Consider the following 16,215-nt stretch of genomic DNA (forward strand, 5'->3'; position numbering starts at 1 on the left):
TAACGTCCGCCTTCTCTCTCTGGTTCCTCAGGGAAAATCCAGAACAACTGGAGTCTCCTTGAGTCCCCCTTCAGCTGGATCTCAGTGGAAACACACACACACACACACACACACACACACACAGAGCTATGCATTTGGACAATCACTGGACGCAGATATCCTCTTCAGTTCAACCACTGTATCCATAAAAGACGCAGGCAGCATCTGCACCGGCCTCCCGCTCGCCGGACCAGCGCCTCCGAAACCACTCCAGCCGTTTTTTAAGAAAAAATGTTGACTTTCTGCGACGAGGTCAAAGGTCGCCTCGGCCCGGAGACGGGGAGGAGCCTCCTTTCGCCCGACGTGCCCGCGAGGGATGACGATGTCACTTCCAGGAGGCCGGAGACGACTTCCCTCGGACAGAACGTCGGAGTTTTTATCTCCCCGTGCTTCGCCTTTATTCCGATTTTCGTCCGGTTCGACTCCTGGCAAACATTTTCCGGAGATGTGATTGAAGCTTGAAGTGCATGTGTTTCATATTCTTTTATACGTCCGCATATTTTCTGGAGACTTTTTTCCTTTCTTTCTCTGCCTGCCGGGTGAGAAACCGCCGCGGGGCCGCAGGGCGCCGCCGCGGTTTTTAAATTCGCCCGTTCAGATCGCCGTTCTCGACGCCTGGCGCCGGTAGAGAGCCGTCGCGGGCGTGGCGGCGCCCGCCGTCGATCAGAAATCCAAAGCAAGTGCACTTCCGCCCCGGCGGCCGGCCTCGCACGCACACTAACGCCGGGAGCGCCGCTTCAGGGAGCCCTCGGCAGAGGGTCGGACGCTCTGATCACGCATCGGTCTTCCTTGGTGGTGTTTCCGCTCATTCCAGCGATGGGTTTTGGCCGCCGCTCGCCGGTGGTCTTAATGACCGCGTGTCTGTAAACACACTGATTTTAGTTTTAGGTCTTAAGGCCTCCTTAAGGTCTCCTGTGTCTTCTTTTTAACCTGTGGACGAGCATTCCTGCTGTATTTTGCAAACTTTCTTTTTCCATTTTTTTGCCCCGTCGTGTTTTAGGTGTCGGCGGCCGGTCGTGTCCCCGCACCCTCCGGCCAAACAACGACAACGCGAGCGTTCGGAAACGTAGAAACTGATATCCGGGCGGCGCAATTGGACGCAGGTTCAACGCAAAGTTTAACCAAAGTTTATAAGAACAATGTGCCGTCTCCGGACTGGCACGGCTTGCGGGGCTTCAAAGGCTCCGAAGAGTTTGGGATTGTTCCTTTATTTATGCAAACTGTTGAAATACACAGGATGGACTTGTAAACAAATTCAGCCCCCCTCTCCTCCCCGCGCAAAAAAAAAAAAAAACGGACTTCTATTTATACACTCGGATTCCTTTTCTTTGAAGTGCTCTTTTTCGTGTCTAACACGTTGTCGACGGTGCTATTTTATCCGAGGCGTTCGAATGCCGGACGTTTCTTCCCCCCTCCGGTCGGTTCACGCGATGGAAACGTGAACGGTGACGATCGGGCGACGGCCGCGACCCGACACCCTTCCCGCGTTCTTATACCTTCTGTATTTCATGGTGAAAATCATTGACGGAGACCAAAGAATGAGCCCGTGTGCCTTAAAGGACGGCGACCAACGTGCGCGGAGGTGGCCTCCACACGGCGTGTTCCGTGTACAGTGTAAATAACGTGCCGTTTCTGTCGTCCGCCTCCAAGTCTTTTCTACTTTTAACCCAAAAATGCCTTAATAAAAGGTTCGATTCCACCTTTTTCTTCCTTTGAACCGTGCATTGTTAAAAACACACACACACACACACACGTGCACACGCAGGCCCCACTGACGTACATCATGGGTTTATTGTCCGCAGGCGCCGACACCGGCAAACCTGACACACAACCAATTCGACATAAAAATCAAAACAGCACTCATGGTTACAAATGGATCCTCTATAATGTGGCGGTAGTGACGTGGCTGTTTCGCGTCTTCGTGTGTGTGTGTGTGTGTGTGTGTGTGTGTGTGCGCGTGTGTGTGTGTGTGTCAGCAAAGATACACCGTAAAGCTGCGGGAAAGAGCGAACGTACACGAATCCGTTTTTTTCCTCACGTGAAGGTAAACGGAACGGCCGTCGGCTAAAGCCGGGTTTGACACGCGAGCCGAGCGGAAGCGACGCGTTGTGCGTCGACAAGTTCGCAGACAGACACACAACAACAAACAAACACGACAAAGCTGTCCAGTTACTACAAAACACGAAGAGGGTCTTTGTCGGGTTCCTCCCGCTCTTCCTTTTCCCACAAGTTGGGCCTTCGAGAGCCAGAGCGATTAGCTTATTAGCATTTTAGCTGTAAACATTCATTGGCCGTGACCGCCCTGGAGCCGCCTCCGCGCCGTGACCGTCGGTCATCTCCGTGTCCGTGCGGCACCTCGGAGAGCGGGCGCTGGTTATCTCGGGGTCACCCAGCGGCCATTTTGTTTCATTGTCACCGCAGGCCAGCTGTAAAGTTTTCTTCCGTTTCTTTTTTTTTTTTTTTTTCTTTTTTTCCATTCAAAAAAAAAAAAAAAAAAGGTTCAGTGCTTGACCGTCATGTCTCATCAGCAGCGTCTCAGAACCACGGAGAGAAGAAGGGAGTCAAGCTTGAGGAACATCTCAGTGTCACGAGTCCAGAAAGTGTTTATTTTGAGTTTTTTTGTTTGTTTTTTTGGGGGGGGGTTTGAGAGCGGGGACGGCCGGCGTAGACGTTTTTCCCATTCGTCGGATTTCTGCAAAAATAAAAGAGACACGGAGATGAATGAGCTTCACGTCGGGCATTTCACACACAAGCATTGCATCACATCCCGGAGATGGAACATCGGTGCCGACCCGGTTCGTATTCCGCGTTTCTCAGCTCGGCGTGATCCCAGCCCGCCTCTCCACGCGTCCACAAACAGCGAGCGGCAGGAATCCCGACTGTCTGCGGCCGCTTTGGAGTCACATGAGGAACGCCGGCGCTCAAACCGACAGGGTTTTGTTTTGGTTGTGTTTTTTAAATTCGTGTAACAAATGCTTTGGTGGAGACGGTGTCGCTTTTAGGGTCTCGTGCGTTTTGGAAAGGCGGTATTTAAAGATTTGCTGAAAACCAGCACCCACTTTTAATCCTGCCTCGGGCCGCCCTCTGATGGGATCATGTTTTCTATAAGCTGCTTTCCGTTTGGCACCGGCGAGCCGCCGCTCCGCAGCCAAGATATCGGAAAATTATTACGACCGAACGTCTTAAACACGTGCTCCTTTCTTTTTATCCACATCTCATTCTGCATTATATTTCTTATTATTCCAAATCCCTGTTTCAAGATCTATAATCCCAATCCACCCGGGATGTTTGACAGACCCTGATACGTCCTCGACTTGCCTACGTGTCAAACACCAAGCTGCTCCTCCATGCCTCCCTACCCTGCAGCTGTGTGTGTGTGTGTGTGTGTGTGTGTGACGCATGCACGAGCCCACGCACACATGCAATCTACGCGCCGTCTAAAAATAAAGATGACTATCAGAAACCGCAACTTCTGGACAATTTTAAAAGGCAGATGAGCCGAGGAGGGTTTTTACATCTGGTCCCGGATCAGTCCGGAGTGACAGGAGAAATTTACGATGCGCACACCAGCATCCAACAGCTGGTCAGTTCGAATAGTAAAACACACACACACACACACACACACATATGCACCGGAGCCAGGAAGACGAGCAGCGACGAGCGATTTGATTATAGTGTAAACAGACAGGGTGGAATTTCTCTCCGACGCGAAGAAGAACAATCCTCCGGTTCGCGGAGCCTCTCGCCCACAAACCCCAAACCGTCCTCATCCGAATGCACGGAGCCGCGCTCGGCCTGGCTTTTGCATGCGTGCGTGCAATAATATCCCCACGGATGGACGCGGAGGCCTCCTCCCCGACAGATATTCTCCTTTTAGCGACTCTGTCACATCGGCTAATGCCGGGTGACGGCGACCCCTCGGAGTCCGAGGAAACGGCGTGGACGCCGGGGTCCACGTTCTCCCGGCAGGATAAAGACACCCCCCGTCCTGATATTACGTCGCCGAACGAGCTGCCGTGAAAGAACTTAACGTTCGAATAAACCGCCCTCGCCAAAATAAAGCCCGGCTCCTCTGGCGTCGCTCTCGCCGTGACAAGACAACTCGAATCGGGCCGATTCTTTGTTTCCAAAGCGGGCTGAATTCTTTAATCCCTAAATAAGAACGCGATCTAGCGGCTAAATCCTCCACATGCGGGCACCCTCCTCCTCCTCTCCCCCCGCCCGAAAAGCGTCCCAGAAGATGCTCTGGACTGTTGCAGGCGTGTGACAGCCCCCGCCGAGCCGATGAGAACAGGCAGAGCCGGCAAAGTGGAGGCTAATGACTGCGGCGCCGCGTTCAAGGACGCTCCGCTCCACGTGCGAGAGGCCTCGGCTTTCCACCACGCCGTCTACTGCAGAGGCCACTGGAGGTTTAATAATAACTGGGCAGAACACCTGCAGTGTGCACATGGCCGGCGGCTGTGTGCGCGCACGTGTGTGTGTGTGTGTGTGTGTGTGTGTCTGGACAGTGTAATGTAATCCTTTTGCAATATACCATCCTGCTGCTGTGGCGCTCTCCTATCAATTCTTCTGATCCCCCTCTTCACTCGCGCTCTCGCTGATGGACGTGCGCGTTTTTTGTTGTTTTTTGTTTTTTTTTCACAGCGGCAAATGTTTCTGATTTATTTTTTTTTAATGTTGCGACCGCTGGAATTTTTAACTACAACAGATAAAATCAGCCAACCGTCTGCAGGTTAACACACACACACACACACACATACACACCGCCCTGTTAATTAAAGCTCATGACAAACCAAAGACACACCGGTGTGCACGTGCACACACACACACACCGGTACACACAGGCCTGCTTGGTTGACCTTAACCCCAGCGCACACACACACACACACACACACACCTTCTCAATACCTCACAACTGTTTCCAATCTAAAGGTTCCTGCTTGTCTGGGCCCCGACGAGGCCTGATTGCACGACACTGGATACAAGAGCCTGGAGAGAGAGGGCAAGGCTGCAGGGGAGAGAGAGGGAGGGCGAGGGAGATGTGCCTGCTCTTTCTTTTCCTTTTTTCTTCTTACTTTCACTCTCCCTTTCCCTCCTTCCTTTCATGCCGTACCTGCGCGGGAATCTGGTTTCTGTTAAAACGTCCGAGTAAAAAATAGGTCGATCCCGCGGATTCTCAGGGAAAAGGGTTTGCGTCAGATAAATCAGAGCTCTGTCAAACATCAGGCCTGCGCCGTCCGGCGATCATAGTCATATTTTCATTTAATGAGGTGACACGTTAAGCCCGGGCTCAGCCACTCATTACCTTTAGACATGTTACATTATTATTACCGCTTTATTATTGACTCGGAGAGGAATTATTCCCGTTCCCGATAATAATACAAATAAGGGTTTACGGCTGAGTTGTGTGTTTTTCTTTTCATCCGTCTTTTCTTTTATGCGATTCATCTCGGCGCCGGATAATTCCCTAATTCCACGTCAAACTCGTAAATCACGGAAAATAAACAAATTTACACATTTCGCAAAACGACCGCAGCTCATTTGTAAACTCCACTTTGTGGAACAGCCAAAAATGAAACAGGCAAATTCTTTGTGTGTTCGGATTGATAATTCACGGATAGTCCGGCGCACCGACCGAGACGAGGTGGTTTTAAAAGACAGACGGGAACCCGTGGTAACCTTTAGTTTTCTGTTTCGCTTTTTAGAGCAAATATAAAGGATATGGTGAGCAGGTTTCTTTGGTTTCCTTCTCACCGAGTCCATAACACCGGATGTCACCGGATGGCTCCCTCTCAGCCGCCCATTCGACTAGTAAACACACATTTCGGCAGGTGAACGTTGCGCTACGTTACGCTGTGTGTGTGTGTGTTAGCGTGTGTGTGTCAGAAAAACACAATTCCACCAGTGAGACTATTCAGATACCCTCTTTGCATTTTTTGGCGCGCGTGCGGAGCCTAACGCTATGGATTGAGCAGCGATGGCGGTTATATTCCTCGTTCCTCGGTGGGTTAATTTTCTAAAGGGGAAGCGTGTGTTCGTGCATGCGTGTGTGAGAATGTCGCGTTGGTACCTGTGGGGCTGCGGAGGAGCGTCCCGCTGCACCGGGCCGAGCTGCGGGATGGACCGGGGGGGGAAACGGTGGAGGGCAGCAGGGCGAAAGGTTTACTTGTATTGATCCAACGGCGGTGCCGCTGCAGCTGAGCTATGATGGAGCACATGAGATCAAGCAGGATATGCAAAGACTTGAGATTTAGAAAAAAAAAAAAAAGGGAAAAGGAAAAAAAAAAAAAAAAAAAAAACAAAGGTCAGAGGTTGAAGAGGTCGAGAGGTGAGGAAACGGGTGCGGAGACAGACAGAGGCGGTGGGGTGAAGACGTGGACAGGAGAGGGGTGAGGAAGGAGCGGTGAGGGGACGCTAGTGGCTGGTGGACATGGCCCAGGCGCCCTCCATCCTCCAGACGGAGAAGGCGTAGCTCAGTCTTTCGTGGGCCAGGTAGTTGCAGCTGGCCAGCTTAGCGTCCATCTCGTCGCTCTGCAGCACCTGGTAGAGGAAGTCGATGTAGCGCGAGGCCAGTTTGAGGATCTGGATCTTGCTCAGCTTGTCTGACGGCAGCGTGGGGATGATCTTGCGTAGCGAGGCGAAGGCGTCGTTCAGAGACTGGGTGCGCTGGCGCTCTCGCACGTTGGCGATCACCCGCTGGGAGTGGAGGTCCTCGTAGGGCTGCTCGGGCCGGGGGCCCAGGGACGTGGGGGCCAGGGTCACCACGGCGGAGGGGCTCTTCTTTAACCGCTTGGGCCCCGACGGCAGCAGGCCGCCGGGGCTGCTGCTGGCGCTCTCCTCCGTCTGGCCCAGGCCGTCTTTCTTCGGGTGAGGGGATCTCTTTCGGTTTCCCGGTTGGATGATCTTCTTGGATCCCCTCTCCAGCTCCTCCTCGCTGGCCCCTAGCCCTCCTTCGGGGGAGTTGGTGCAGGACCCCTCTTCTCTCATTGTACCGTCCACCGCCGACCTTCCGGACCCCACCGCGCAGACAGGAAGTCTCTCCTCTCTAATCGGCTCTTCGGCGGCGGAGGCAGCGGCGGCGGCGGCGAACCTCGGCGCGACGGGCTCGGGCTCAAAAATCTCTCTTTCTCCGTCAGACAAAGTTAAGGCTGCTGCGTCTCCATCGGACTGGACGTCCTGTTCCCTGGTAGACTGATTCGACTTGTCACATTCCCCTCTAAACCTGGCAGACGGAACAACAACAAAACTTCTGACAGGCCGGTCCACCTCTGCTCCTTTTATACCCGAACGCTGACCCAGGGCCTGCGGCCACAGCTCATTGGCTCGTGCGCTTCCAGCGGGCGTAACTCGGCCTGAACAAGGCGGCGAAGCAGGAAGTGCGAGTTAGCTGGGCGGGTGATAGAGGAAGGGGGTAAGTGTTCCTCTCAGCCAATGAGAAGGGCTCAGTCTAATGTTGCAGGGATGTCTGAAGCTTTATGGGTTCCAGATTTGGGCTGGAGGGTCAATCCTCATGCACCCTCCGTCTGCGTTCTCATTCGTTACATTTATCATTATCGTTTATCAACGTGGAGCGGAGGCATCGCGAATGCCCCCGGGCGCGGAATAAGACGCACGGGATGGTTAGAAACGGCTCCGCGGGAACCGTTTTTTGCCGTGCGGACGTGCCGCTGCCGTCCCTCGCCTGGTTGTTGTCTTTACCGTGAGTGTGAACGCGCTCCGTCATCCGGCGTGATGTTTACCGTTCTGAGCCTATAAAAGCAAACCTCTCAGACCGCAACTCACAAAACACGGAGGATGGTGGGAAGTCGGTTTAGTGTCCTCGGGGGAGCGGGACTCGGTGTTTACAAATGACTCAAAGCATCAATCGGAAGTCCTATCGACCAAAAAGGGGATTTTTTTTTTTTTTTTTGAAATACTTTCGTTTCGTCGGGGTCGCGCAAGCACTCGTCCCGGAGGGAGCCTCGCGAGATGTTCCGCCGAGAACCCGCCCGAGACCTCTGACGGCGGTTACGACCGCACACCTGACCCGAGCGCGGTTTGAAGTCCAAACAGACGGCGATAACAGCTGCGCTGGTCCTCCACGTTGGACCAGGCGGCGCAGACAGGACCCCGAGTGACCCCTGACCTCTGTGGCCCAGAGAGCACAGTTTACAGAGGTGAGAGAGCACCTAATTGTGCAATCCATGTCCTCGGGGCCGCAGCATCCACACATGTTCCACCTCCGCACCGCCGAGCCCATCTGGGTCTGCGGCCACTTAGAAACATTTTTTGGCACGGCGGCTGTCGTGACACGGCACGGATGACCGCGCGCCGCTCGCGTTGCTCAACGTACGCCGAGGCCGTTTTTTCCGACAACGCGTCCAATCGCACCTCCGTGCGTCACCGCCTCGGTGACTCGTTTGCGGAGGCATCCGATGACGGCGGAGGTAATGATCGCCTTCCCGTTTGGACACTTCCAAACGATAATTTCGTCACAGGGTTCCTGACCCGGCGGTCCGGGGGGCCGGGGGTGCGTGACATGAAAGAAATCAGAGCGGCCGGTTACCGACTCGCATCTCTCGGAGACGCGGCTTGACAGCTTTGAGCTAGCAACGTGGGTGTGATTGCGACAGCCTTGGAAGGACTGCAGGGCCGCATGTGAGCCGAGCGCTTCAGAAGATTTTTGATGAGGCCCATGATTGCGCTGGTTTACATTTCATTCGGAGAGCCGCGCCGAACGGAAAGCGGCTCCATCCCAGTTGGGTTCAATCAACTCGGAAGGAGGAAAAAAATCTCATCTTGCCTTCAAAGTGGTGAGACAGTGAATTAGATGAGGTTGTATTTACATAACGGGCCAAGTTAACTCCGGGATTAACTCGTATTAGAAGCGGGCTTATTGGGAGCCCCGGCGGAGACAGTGGGAGGACAGGAAAGTCATTGTTGCCGAGGCTAATCTCAGGAGCTGCCGCTTACCTTCGGTGAAAGCGTGGCTCCGTGCCACCGCAACGGAAAAAATGAGCTAAGAAAGCGAGCGGGGCCAACAAGAATGTCGTGGCACGGCCGTTTTTTCGCAGGAGAACAGAGAGGAGAGAATGGGAGAAGAATAAGTGAAGGGGAAAAAGAAAAGGACAAGAAAGGAGAGGGAGAAAGGGGGGAAAAAAGTGAGGCTGTCCAAACAGAACCAGATGCAGGAGTGTGGAGGCCCGTTTGATCTCTGTCCTCGTCGGCTGATTGATGTTGCACATTTCATTTTCTTGTCAGAGTCCTGACATAATGTTTCACTAAACACTCAGGGCCTGCTCTCCTCTCCGTTTTATTTCCACAGGGGTCATAATTAACCCTTTCTGAAGCTGAAAATAGATCATAGATATATCTATATATCAATATCTATATTGGCTTACGCACACACATCGGGGAGCTTAGACATCAAAGAAGGCAGATACGTATTGTCTCTTTGGGTCTCTCCGCCATATGGTTCGCTCTGAAATGAAATACTGCCCCGAAGAGCAGCCATGTTGAAACTTTTGAAGTGCCCCGGGTTCAAAAAAAAAAAAAAAAAAAAAAAAAAAAACAGTTTCTTTAAGTTCATAATGCAGTCAATTCAATTACCATCATATGGCAAAAGGTCGAGGCGCTCTGGTGATGCACTCAGCTCGTAGGTGCGCAACAGTGTGACCAATCATAATGGATGTGTTTGGAAATCCATACAGGCTCAACAAAAGGAACCAATCATAAAATTCCTCCGAAGCCTCACCCTGGGAGTTTCTTCACCCTCTTGGCTGCTGTTATTGATGTTTGCTCACAGCACCCCCAACCCCACGCATACACACACACACACTCACATGCACACGCACACACACACACACACACACACACACATGCACGGCCATGCATGCACGCACACTCAAACACCCCCACACTTCTACACCCATCCTGCCACAGCTCCGTCCCTCCCGAGGAGCCTATAGTGGCATAAAGGCAGACATCTGGGACCCATTTCCCCCCTGGAAAAGCCCTTCCTGTGGGGTATCCACTTAGAGTGTTTCGGGAGGCGGACGACGGGGGGTTTAGGGCGAGGGTGTATGTTTGGAGCGGGGCGGCGGCGAGGGGATTGGGTGGGAGGGAAGGTTTACAAACTGATAATGAGGACGAGAGGTGGTGTATGATCGCCGGACTGAGTGCGAGCTGAGTGTCGATGAAGATGCTGGAGAAAGAGTCTGACCCAAAGCGAGTCCGACCCTCAGCCACCTTTTCCGGTTCAGCGTTTGGGTGAAGTTTCTTTGCTTTTTTGAGGACGCCCTCTGCACGGATTGCGGATCTTAAATTAGCGATACATAAATTCGGGCCTCTCTTCCGACGCACGTCTGACAATGACACACATCTAGCATCGATGCAAAGACGTGTGTAGTCACGGAATTGCCAAATTGAGCAAAAAAAAAACAATCCTCGTGACGTGACGGCCCATCAGGTGTTGAAATGCTCTCAACGTTTCTCAGAAAGTTCCCTCTCGGCACAGACGGACGGGTTTAAGTAGGTCAACAACCAGAAGCTGCTGACATACTGATAAGCTTCTTGGAGAGTCTCCATCACAGCTGAGGACAGATAGATGTGTTGTTTTTGTTTCATCGTGCTGTGCACAAAAGAAGACACATAAGATGGCAAGTTGTGTAGAATATGTGATTAAAATTCATTTAACATATGCTAATTGGCAGGCAGGCGGACTCTACTTCCGTTTCAGTACCGGAAGTACTTCCGGTTTGAAACCTGTTAGCCGAACTCGTTAAGCTAGCCGTCTGGTGTCTCTAGCCACTTCCGCATTCATTGGCCTTTCTCATCAATTTAATATGTTTCTCTAAATGTCAAAATTCCCTTTCAAGTCTGATTTAGAGAGAAAAAAAACACCAAACAGCTTCTCACATTGAATGTATCAAGAAATGCTAATTGAAATAAGCTAGGCTTTCATGTTCGCTTTAGCTGGTATCCCGCCGGGAGCCGGGGTCCGTCTTCCGCACGATACGCGCCGTCCCGGAGCCGGGACACGACACGCTGGGCTCGTTGGGTCCGGAGAAAGAACCCTGTAAGTTTCAAGCACCAAACACGAATAATTTTGTACCATATTCGCTCATTTTTGATTCCGTGTATTTCCACAGACCTAGCAATATCCTACTAGAATACAATAAGACTCGAGCGGGGTTTCTCTCGTACTGCCCGACGTCCCAGTCCCAAATGTATTTTAAACATAAAATAACATCCAAGTGTGTTTTTATTCTTCTTTTAAATTAAATGGTACGTGAGTTAAGTGAAATTAAACAGGGGGTTAATTCGCCGACAGCCCCGTTTCTGCCTGTTTTCTTCCCGTGAAAGATTAATCGAACAGCTTGTTGACAGCTGACGTTACACTTCCGGGTCGTAGCCACTTCTCACGGAGAACCCGCTGCGTAAATGGAGTTTCACAAAACGGAATTAAAACAACAATATGTGATAAATCATGATAAGTCTTATCGTGTACACTTGACTAATACTACCGATTGCTGCTTTACATTATTACGCTTATTTACATTATTTACGCTTGAAGCTAATGCATCAGCTTCAAGCGGTAGCATCCCAGATTAGCCTTTTCTATGGAACTGCGTTACAACACTGGTTGCAATTCTTGGAAACAACAATTAAGCAAAAAAAAAAAAAAAAAATCAGTCCCTGTTTATGACTTCAAAGGCTTCATGACGAACTTCTTAGAGAAATAGTATTTACAGCTTGAGACTGATCAAAGTTAGCAAGATTTATTTTAGCGTCATTAAAGCCACCCTGTGATGGATGCGGCATCAGAAACAGGAAACCGAAGCTTCGATAACGTAAAACTTGTGTCCGTGAAACTGTGAAGACGTGACGGCGAGGAAGGGCTTGCGTTCACGTTGCATCATGTCCACATGTGTAAACAGCAGGTCATATGGTTTGTGTGTGCCGCTGATAATGCGAAACACACACCGATTCAAGTGTTAGATGGGAACCTCAGCGCGACTGACTGTCAAGACACCGGACAGAAGTGTGTGTTGTTTGTTTTTTTTTTAAGTTAAAGGGTGGGGGGTGGAGGGTGACTTCTTCTTTTTTTTTTTTTTTTCACTGGATTTGATCTATTTATATCACCTGAAAGTCTTTCTCACTGCTGAGCCAGCTGTTCGGTTTCAATGTGGTGGTAGGTTGACGTTTTCGCAGGAAAGGCTTAGACTGAGTGAGTCAGCAGTCAAACGGACCACGTGGAGTGAGCTGATGAGGCCTTCAAGCAGAGCATCTGGACCTGAGAAGGCACTTCAACGTAGCAGCGAGGTAGAATCCCAGGGTCCATTAACTACACTTAACTTTTGAAAATATAATCAAATGAGTGAAAAGGAAATGCTCTCCATTCTCCACATGTTTTCGTATAAATCCGATAAAGCCTGCGTGCTTTTGTTTTTTTTTTTTTTTGTCTAGCGAAGAAACACATGTATGCTAAACCTGCAGAGGTTTCAAGACTGTTTGTACAAAACATCAAACACGGCTCAAACCTTACATATGTGCGATTTTTAAATTTCTCGCTGCATGTTTGTACCTCTTGAAGCACAGCCACTTGATCATTACCACAAATAATTTCAAGATCATTTCCCCTTGATAAGGGGTAAAATTGCGCCGCCTCTAATCTCACACTTCAAATACTAGGTCTTGGAAGCGGCGTCGAGCGAGGATCACCGGGATTTGACACTGTCACGCATCCACTGCAGTCGGAGGTACAGTGGAGCACTGTCTGTCTGCAAGGTACAGAGGAATGCTGCGTTTCTACAACAGAGCTAATGCATTAGAAACATCAACAGAGCTCAGCAGCCAGCTTCAAAGGGGTACGCCTTCACATTGAATCAATCCCCCACTTCCATTAGATTAGGTGATCTTACCAACGTTACATTGCGCTAACATTTCTTTATGGTTTTTCAAATCCCTTGCTCTGGTTCTGGTTCCCCCTGTGAAGCCACTTCAAACAGCCTCTGCCATGGCATATCCCTTTGTGTTCTCAAACAGCAAATATGTGTCTCTCTAAAACGTTTCAGATGCAGCTTGCAGCGAGTCCCACGGGCGCAGACGAGACGGACGCACCAGAGACCGGGTGAGGAAAACACGGAGCGATTGTAAAGGTAGTGCATCGCTGGGCAAAGGCAGACCGACAGAATAAAGGGGTGAAAGAAAGAAAAATCGGGAGAGATTATGCAGCAGTAAATCAGTGTGTTAATGAGGGAAGAGGGGAAGGAAGATGACTGCAAAGGTCTGCAGACATATGTTTCAGTTTGTAAATAAAACAGTAAATTGCTATGGATATTGCTTAAATATCTGTGGGTTTTGTGCCACAATTTGCGGAAGTTCCTCGGAAATCATTCTGGGACAACCTTCTGAAAATGCCAAAGCGGCTTCTTAATGTCAAAGAGGCCATCTGGTTTTCGACCAATTCAAGATGTTTGCTTTTCATTTTGCTTCCTTTTTTTTTTTCCCCCTCTGATGCTTCCTTTTTTAGATCAAGGGCTTCGGTTTTCAATCAATAATACCCACGTTCATATGTCGCAACCGAACCCTTCACACGTCACAGACACAAGAATTCCTGTTCATTCTCAGGAAAGAGCCTTTACTCATCGTCTGCGTTTAGGTGTTTTTCAGACTCGTCGGTGTGATTTATGGCGCCGCATACTTATGGTGCACGCCTATTAAAAAAAAAAAGAACATTTTTTCGGCATAAATGTAGTTTTTGTGGATATTCTAGGTGTCAGGGGGTTTGAAGCTAACAAAATATAGAGCATTGCAAAATTCTACCCAAAAAGACACCAAGTGCCTCTCTTTTATTTTAAACACACACACACACACGCACATATACTCTACAAAGCGCCACCGAATTGTTTGATTTCAGTCAGGTGCAGCCTTTACTGACAGATTTTCCCATCTGCTGCGAGGCAGACAGGCCGACCCGGTGCATTTTCCAGCCGTAAAAAGTAAGAAAACAGGTGAAAAACCTCATCGAGGCGGAAAATCAAGCATTGACAGTTTTCCATTCCCGGCAAATGATTATTTTTGGTAAAAAAGGGGGAATGAAACGCGTACATATGGATTTAGTTCTCAATCACAAATGGGGTACTGCGCGGTGTAACGTCGAGCCACGATGGTGTCAGGACAAACCGAGGGAGCTGCGAAAAGTAATGCGCAGAGCATGTAAACGTCAGCGAAACCCCTCATTTATGCGAATCGGCCGTACCCGACTTTTGAACACTTTTGACAGGTTTCGGCATCCGGCTTTCACCAAGGAGTCAGACAGGCTTCCTGCCGGATGACACGATGCCATCTGCTGGATTGCCTCTAGACATCTGCTGGGTCGGCGGCGTTTTATATAAGACGAGGGTTTCTGGTGCTCGAATGCCGCTCTGAAGTCCCCTTGAAGCAGGATGCGTACAGAACAAAGAAGCCACCTCCATAAAGGGAATTTCATTGTTACGCAAAATGAAATATTATTTAAATAAACTTAATCCAATCCAAACGTGGTCTGTTTGAACAGGCACTCCGGATTTAAACAAAATGCTGGATTTTAATATTTACTATGCATGAGGACGATAATCCGTCCAAGGCCTCAACGAGTCACGCCGATTATGATAATGCTAGTTTTGTTTGCCATCGAATGCGGGATGTTGAGCTTTGACCGTGTGCATTTTTAATGTCCTCACACCGACAGCCCCATTCCAAGCACGTGAGACCGAATAGTACTCATATACTGACCGAGGGAACTCTTTTTAAATGTGTCGCTTTAAGAGAAAGGGAAATCTCCACCCGCTCCAGGTGTAAGTACGGACAGGTGGATGTCCGACAAGTCCGATATCGTCATCCCGACACGTGTGTGCGGTCAGAGCGGTATTTTCCCCCTACAGCTCGAATGTTTTAGTTTTTAAATCAGCTGTTGCAAAGTTAGTAATTGCGGCTTTCCAGCCATCCAGTTGTACAGGATGTTTAGGATATTTGAAAGTATAAACTATTGTTTCCAGCCTCGCCGCACTCTGCCAGACAACGTTCAACACTTGAGACGACTTCCTTCCTTGATTTGGGTAGAAAGGAGACCTATAATTGAATAAAATGAGACCCCTCCCTCTCTTTACATACCACACAGACACACACGCATTTTACAGGCTGGTATATAAATTTAATAGGATGCATTTGGTTCTAAAACCCCCAGCTTGCTCAGTGGAAAGTCAGCCAGATTGTTTTTCAGCTTCTTAATGTTGACGTTTTAAACGGCCAGATAAAAAATGTTACCATGGTGATTTAACCACAACATCGCAACTACCTTGCTGCAACGAGGCTCCGGGGGCTTTCAAACAACCCAGCGTGGTGCAATTAAGGTATAAGTACCCCCCCCCCAAAAAAAAAAAAAAAAAAACTCCTCAAAACATAAAGGGGGGAAGAAAGAAGGTGAAATAATTATAGCGGCAGCTTGGAAATCAGTTCCTGATATTTGCAAACTATGTACGCTACGCAGGACTGCGAGTTGGATGTAGGAGACACATTCTTCAGCTGATGTAGTCCTGGAAATGGATCACTGAGCGTGGAATAATGCACCAGACGCTTGATTGTGCCGCAATAATTCACTTGTGCATTTTTCACATTAGCTTCAAAGTCCTTTTATGTACAAAATCATAAAAAAAAAGTAAAAACTCTGCGACCATCCCCCACGCTCCCTTTGAGGGGTTAAATAAGAATATGGAACGATTGGCCAACTTCAAAGTGCAGGTTATTGCTCTGCAGTTACTATTGTGACTGCAATGCTGTGGGGTGTTTTTCCTTCATAAATGTGTCTCGGGGGGAGGGAGAAGTGTTTCATTCCTCCGGTGGTGCAAATCCCACTTTAATGCCCAACACTGACCCCCGTGGCCCGAGCTCAGCTAAAATAAGAATTTGTAACACTTTCTGTCTTGACTCTGTCGTCTCGTCAGAAAGTCATAAGCCCGGCGAAGAAATTAAATCTTTTGTTTTTCTGTTTGTTTTTCTGCGCCGTTCAGTTCCATGGAAATACGCTCGGTAATGCTGACTTTCAAAGGAACAGAAACTGTGTGAAGGCTTTCCCCCCCCACCCTTTAAAAGAGGAAGAGCTAATAGCCCGTGGCAAGGTTCTTTTTTTTTTCAGATTCCATGCAGAGAGCGAGA

General features: G+C 49.6%; 2 protein-coding genes and 1 long non-coding RNA gene across 6 annotated transcripts in view; 2 read left to right on the plus strand and 1 right to left on the minus strand.

The window, feature by feature from the left end:
* Positions 1-1,738, plus strand: part of LOC147222446 (histone deacetylase 7-like) — a 44,801-nt gene extending 43,063 nt beyond the window's left edge. For all 3 annotated transcript variants that reach the window (XM_086168855.1, XM_086168854.1, XM_086168856.1), the window contains one exon: positions 32-1,738. In XM_086168855.1, coding sequence (XP_086024981.1) covers positions 32-62 — 31 coding nt within the window. In that variant the 3' untranslated portion in view covers positions 63-1,738. The remainder of the gene's footprint in view (positions 1-31) is intronic.
* A 68-nt stretch (positions 1,739-1,806) lies between these two features.
* On the minus strand, positions 1,807-7,266 carry LOC147222447 (twist-related protein 2-like). Its single transcript, XM_086168858.1, has 2 exons — positions 6,110-7,266; positions 1,807-2,731 (listed from the first exon to the last, which is right to left on the minus strand). The coding sequence occupies exon 1, from the start codon at positions 7,024-7,026 to the stop codon at positions 6,454-6,456; it is 573 nt and encodes a 190-aa protein (XP_086024984.1). The 5' UTR covers positions 7,027-7,266; the 3' UTR covers positions 1,807-2,731; positions 6,110-6,453.
* Positions 7,267-12,071: 4,805 nt separating this feature from the next.
* On the plus strand, positions 12,072-14,475 carry LOC147222448 (uncharacterized). 2 transcript variants are annotated; one of them, XR_015107815.1, is made up of 4 exons: positions 12,072-12,342; positions 12,712-12,887; positions 13,095-13,150; positions 14,306-14,475. It is a non-coding gene; the product is annotated as an uncharacterized LOC147222448 (long non-coding RNA). The 2 variants fall into 2 exon arrangements; XR_015107814.1 differs by lacking the exon at positions 14,306-14,475 and having other exon boundaries at positions 13,095-13,231.
* The last annotated feature ends 1,740 nt before the right edge of the window (positions 14,476-16,215 follow it).

This window comes from Fistularia commersonii, chromosome 21 (assembly GCF_037954325.1).
Source record: "Fistularia commersonii isolate RoL2024-O1a breed Wild chromosome 21, RoL_Fcom_v1.0, whole genome shotgun sequence".
In the NCBI taxonomy this organism is placed as follows: domain Eukaryota; kingdom Metazoa; phylum Chordata; class Actinopteri; order Syngnathiformes; family Fistulariidae; genus Fistularia; species Fistularia commersonii.

What these genes read in the sequence shown, in the direction of transcription:
- LOC147222447 (XM_086168858.1), bottom strand. Translation starts at nt 7,026, where the DNA reads ATGAGAGAAGAGGGGTCCTGCACCAACTCCCCCGAAGGAGGGCTAGGG.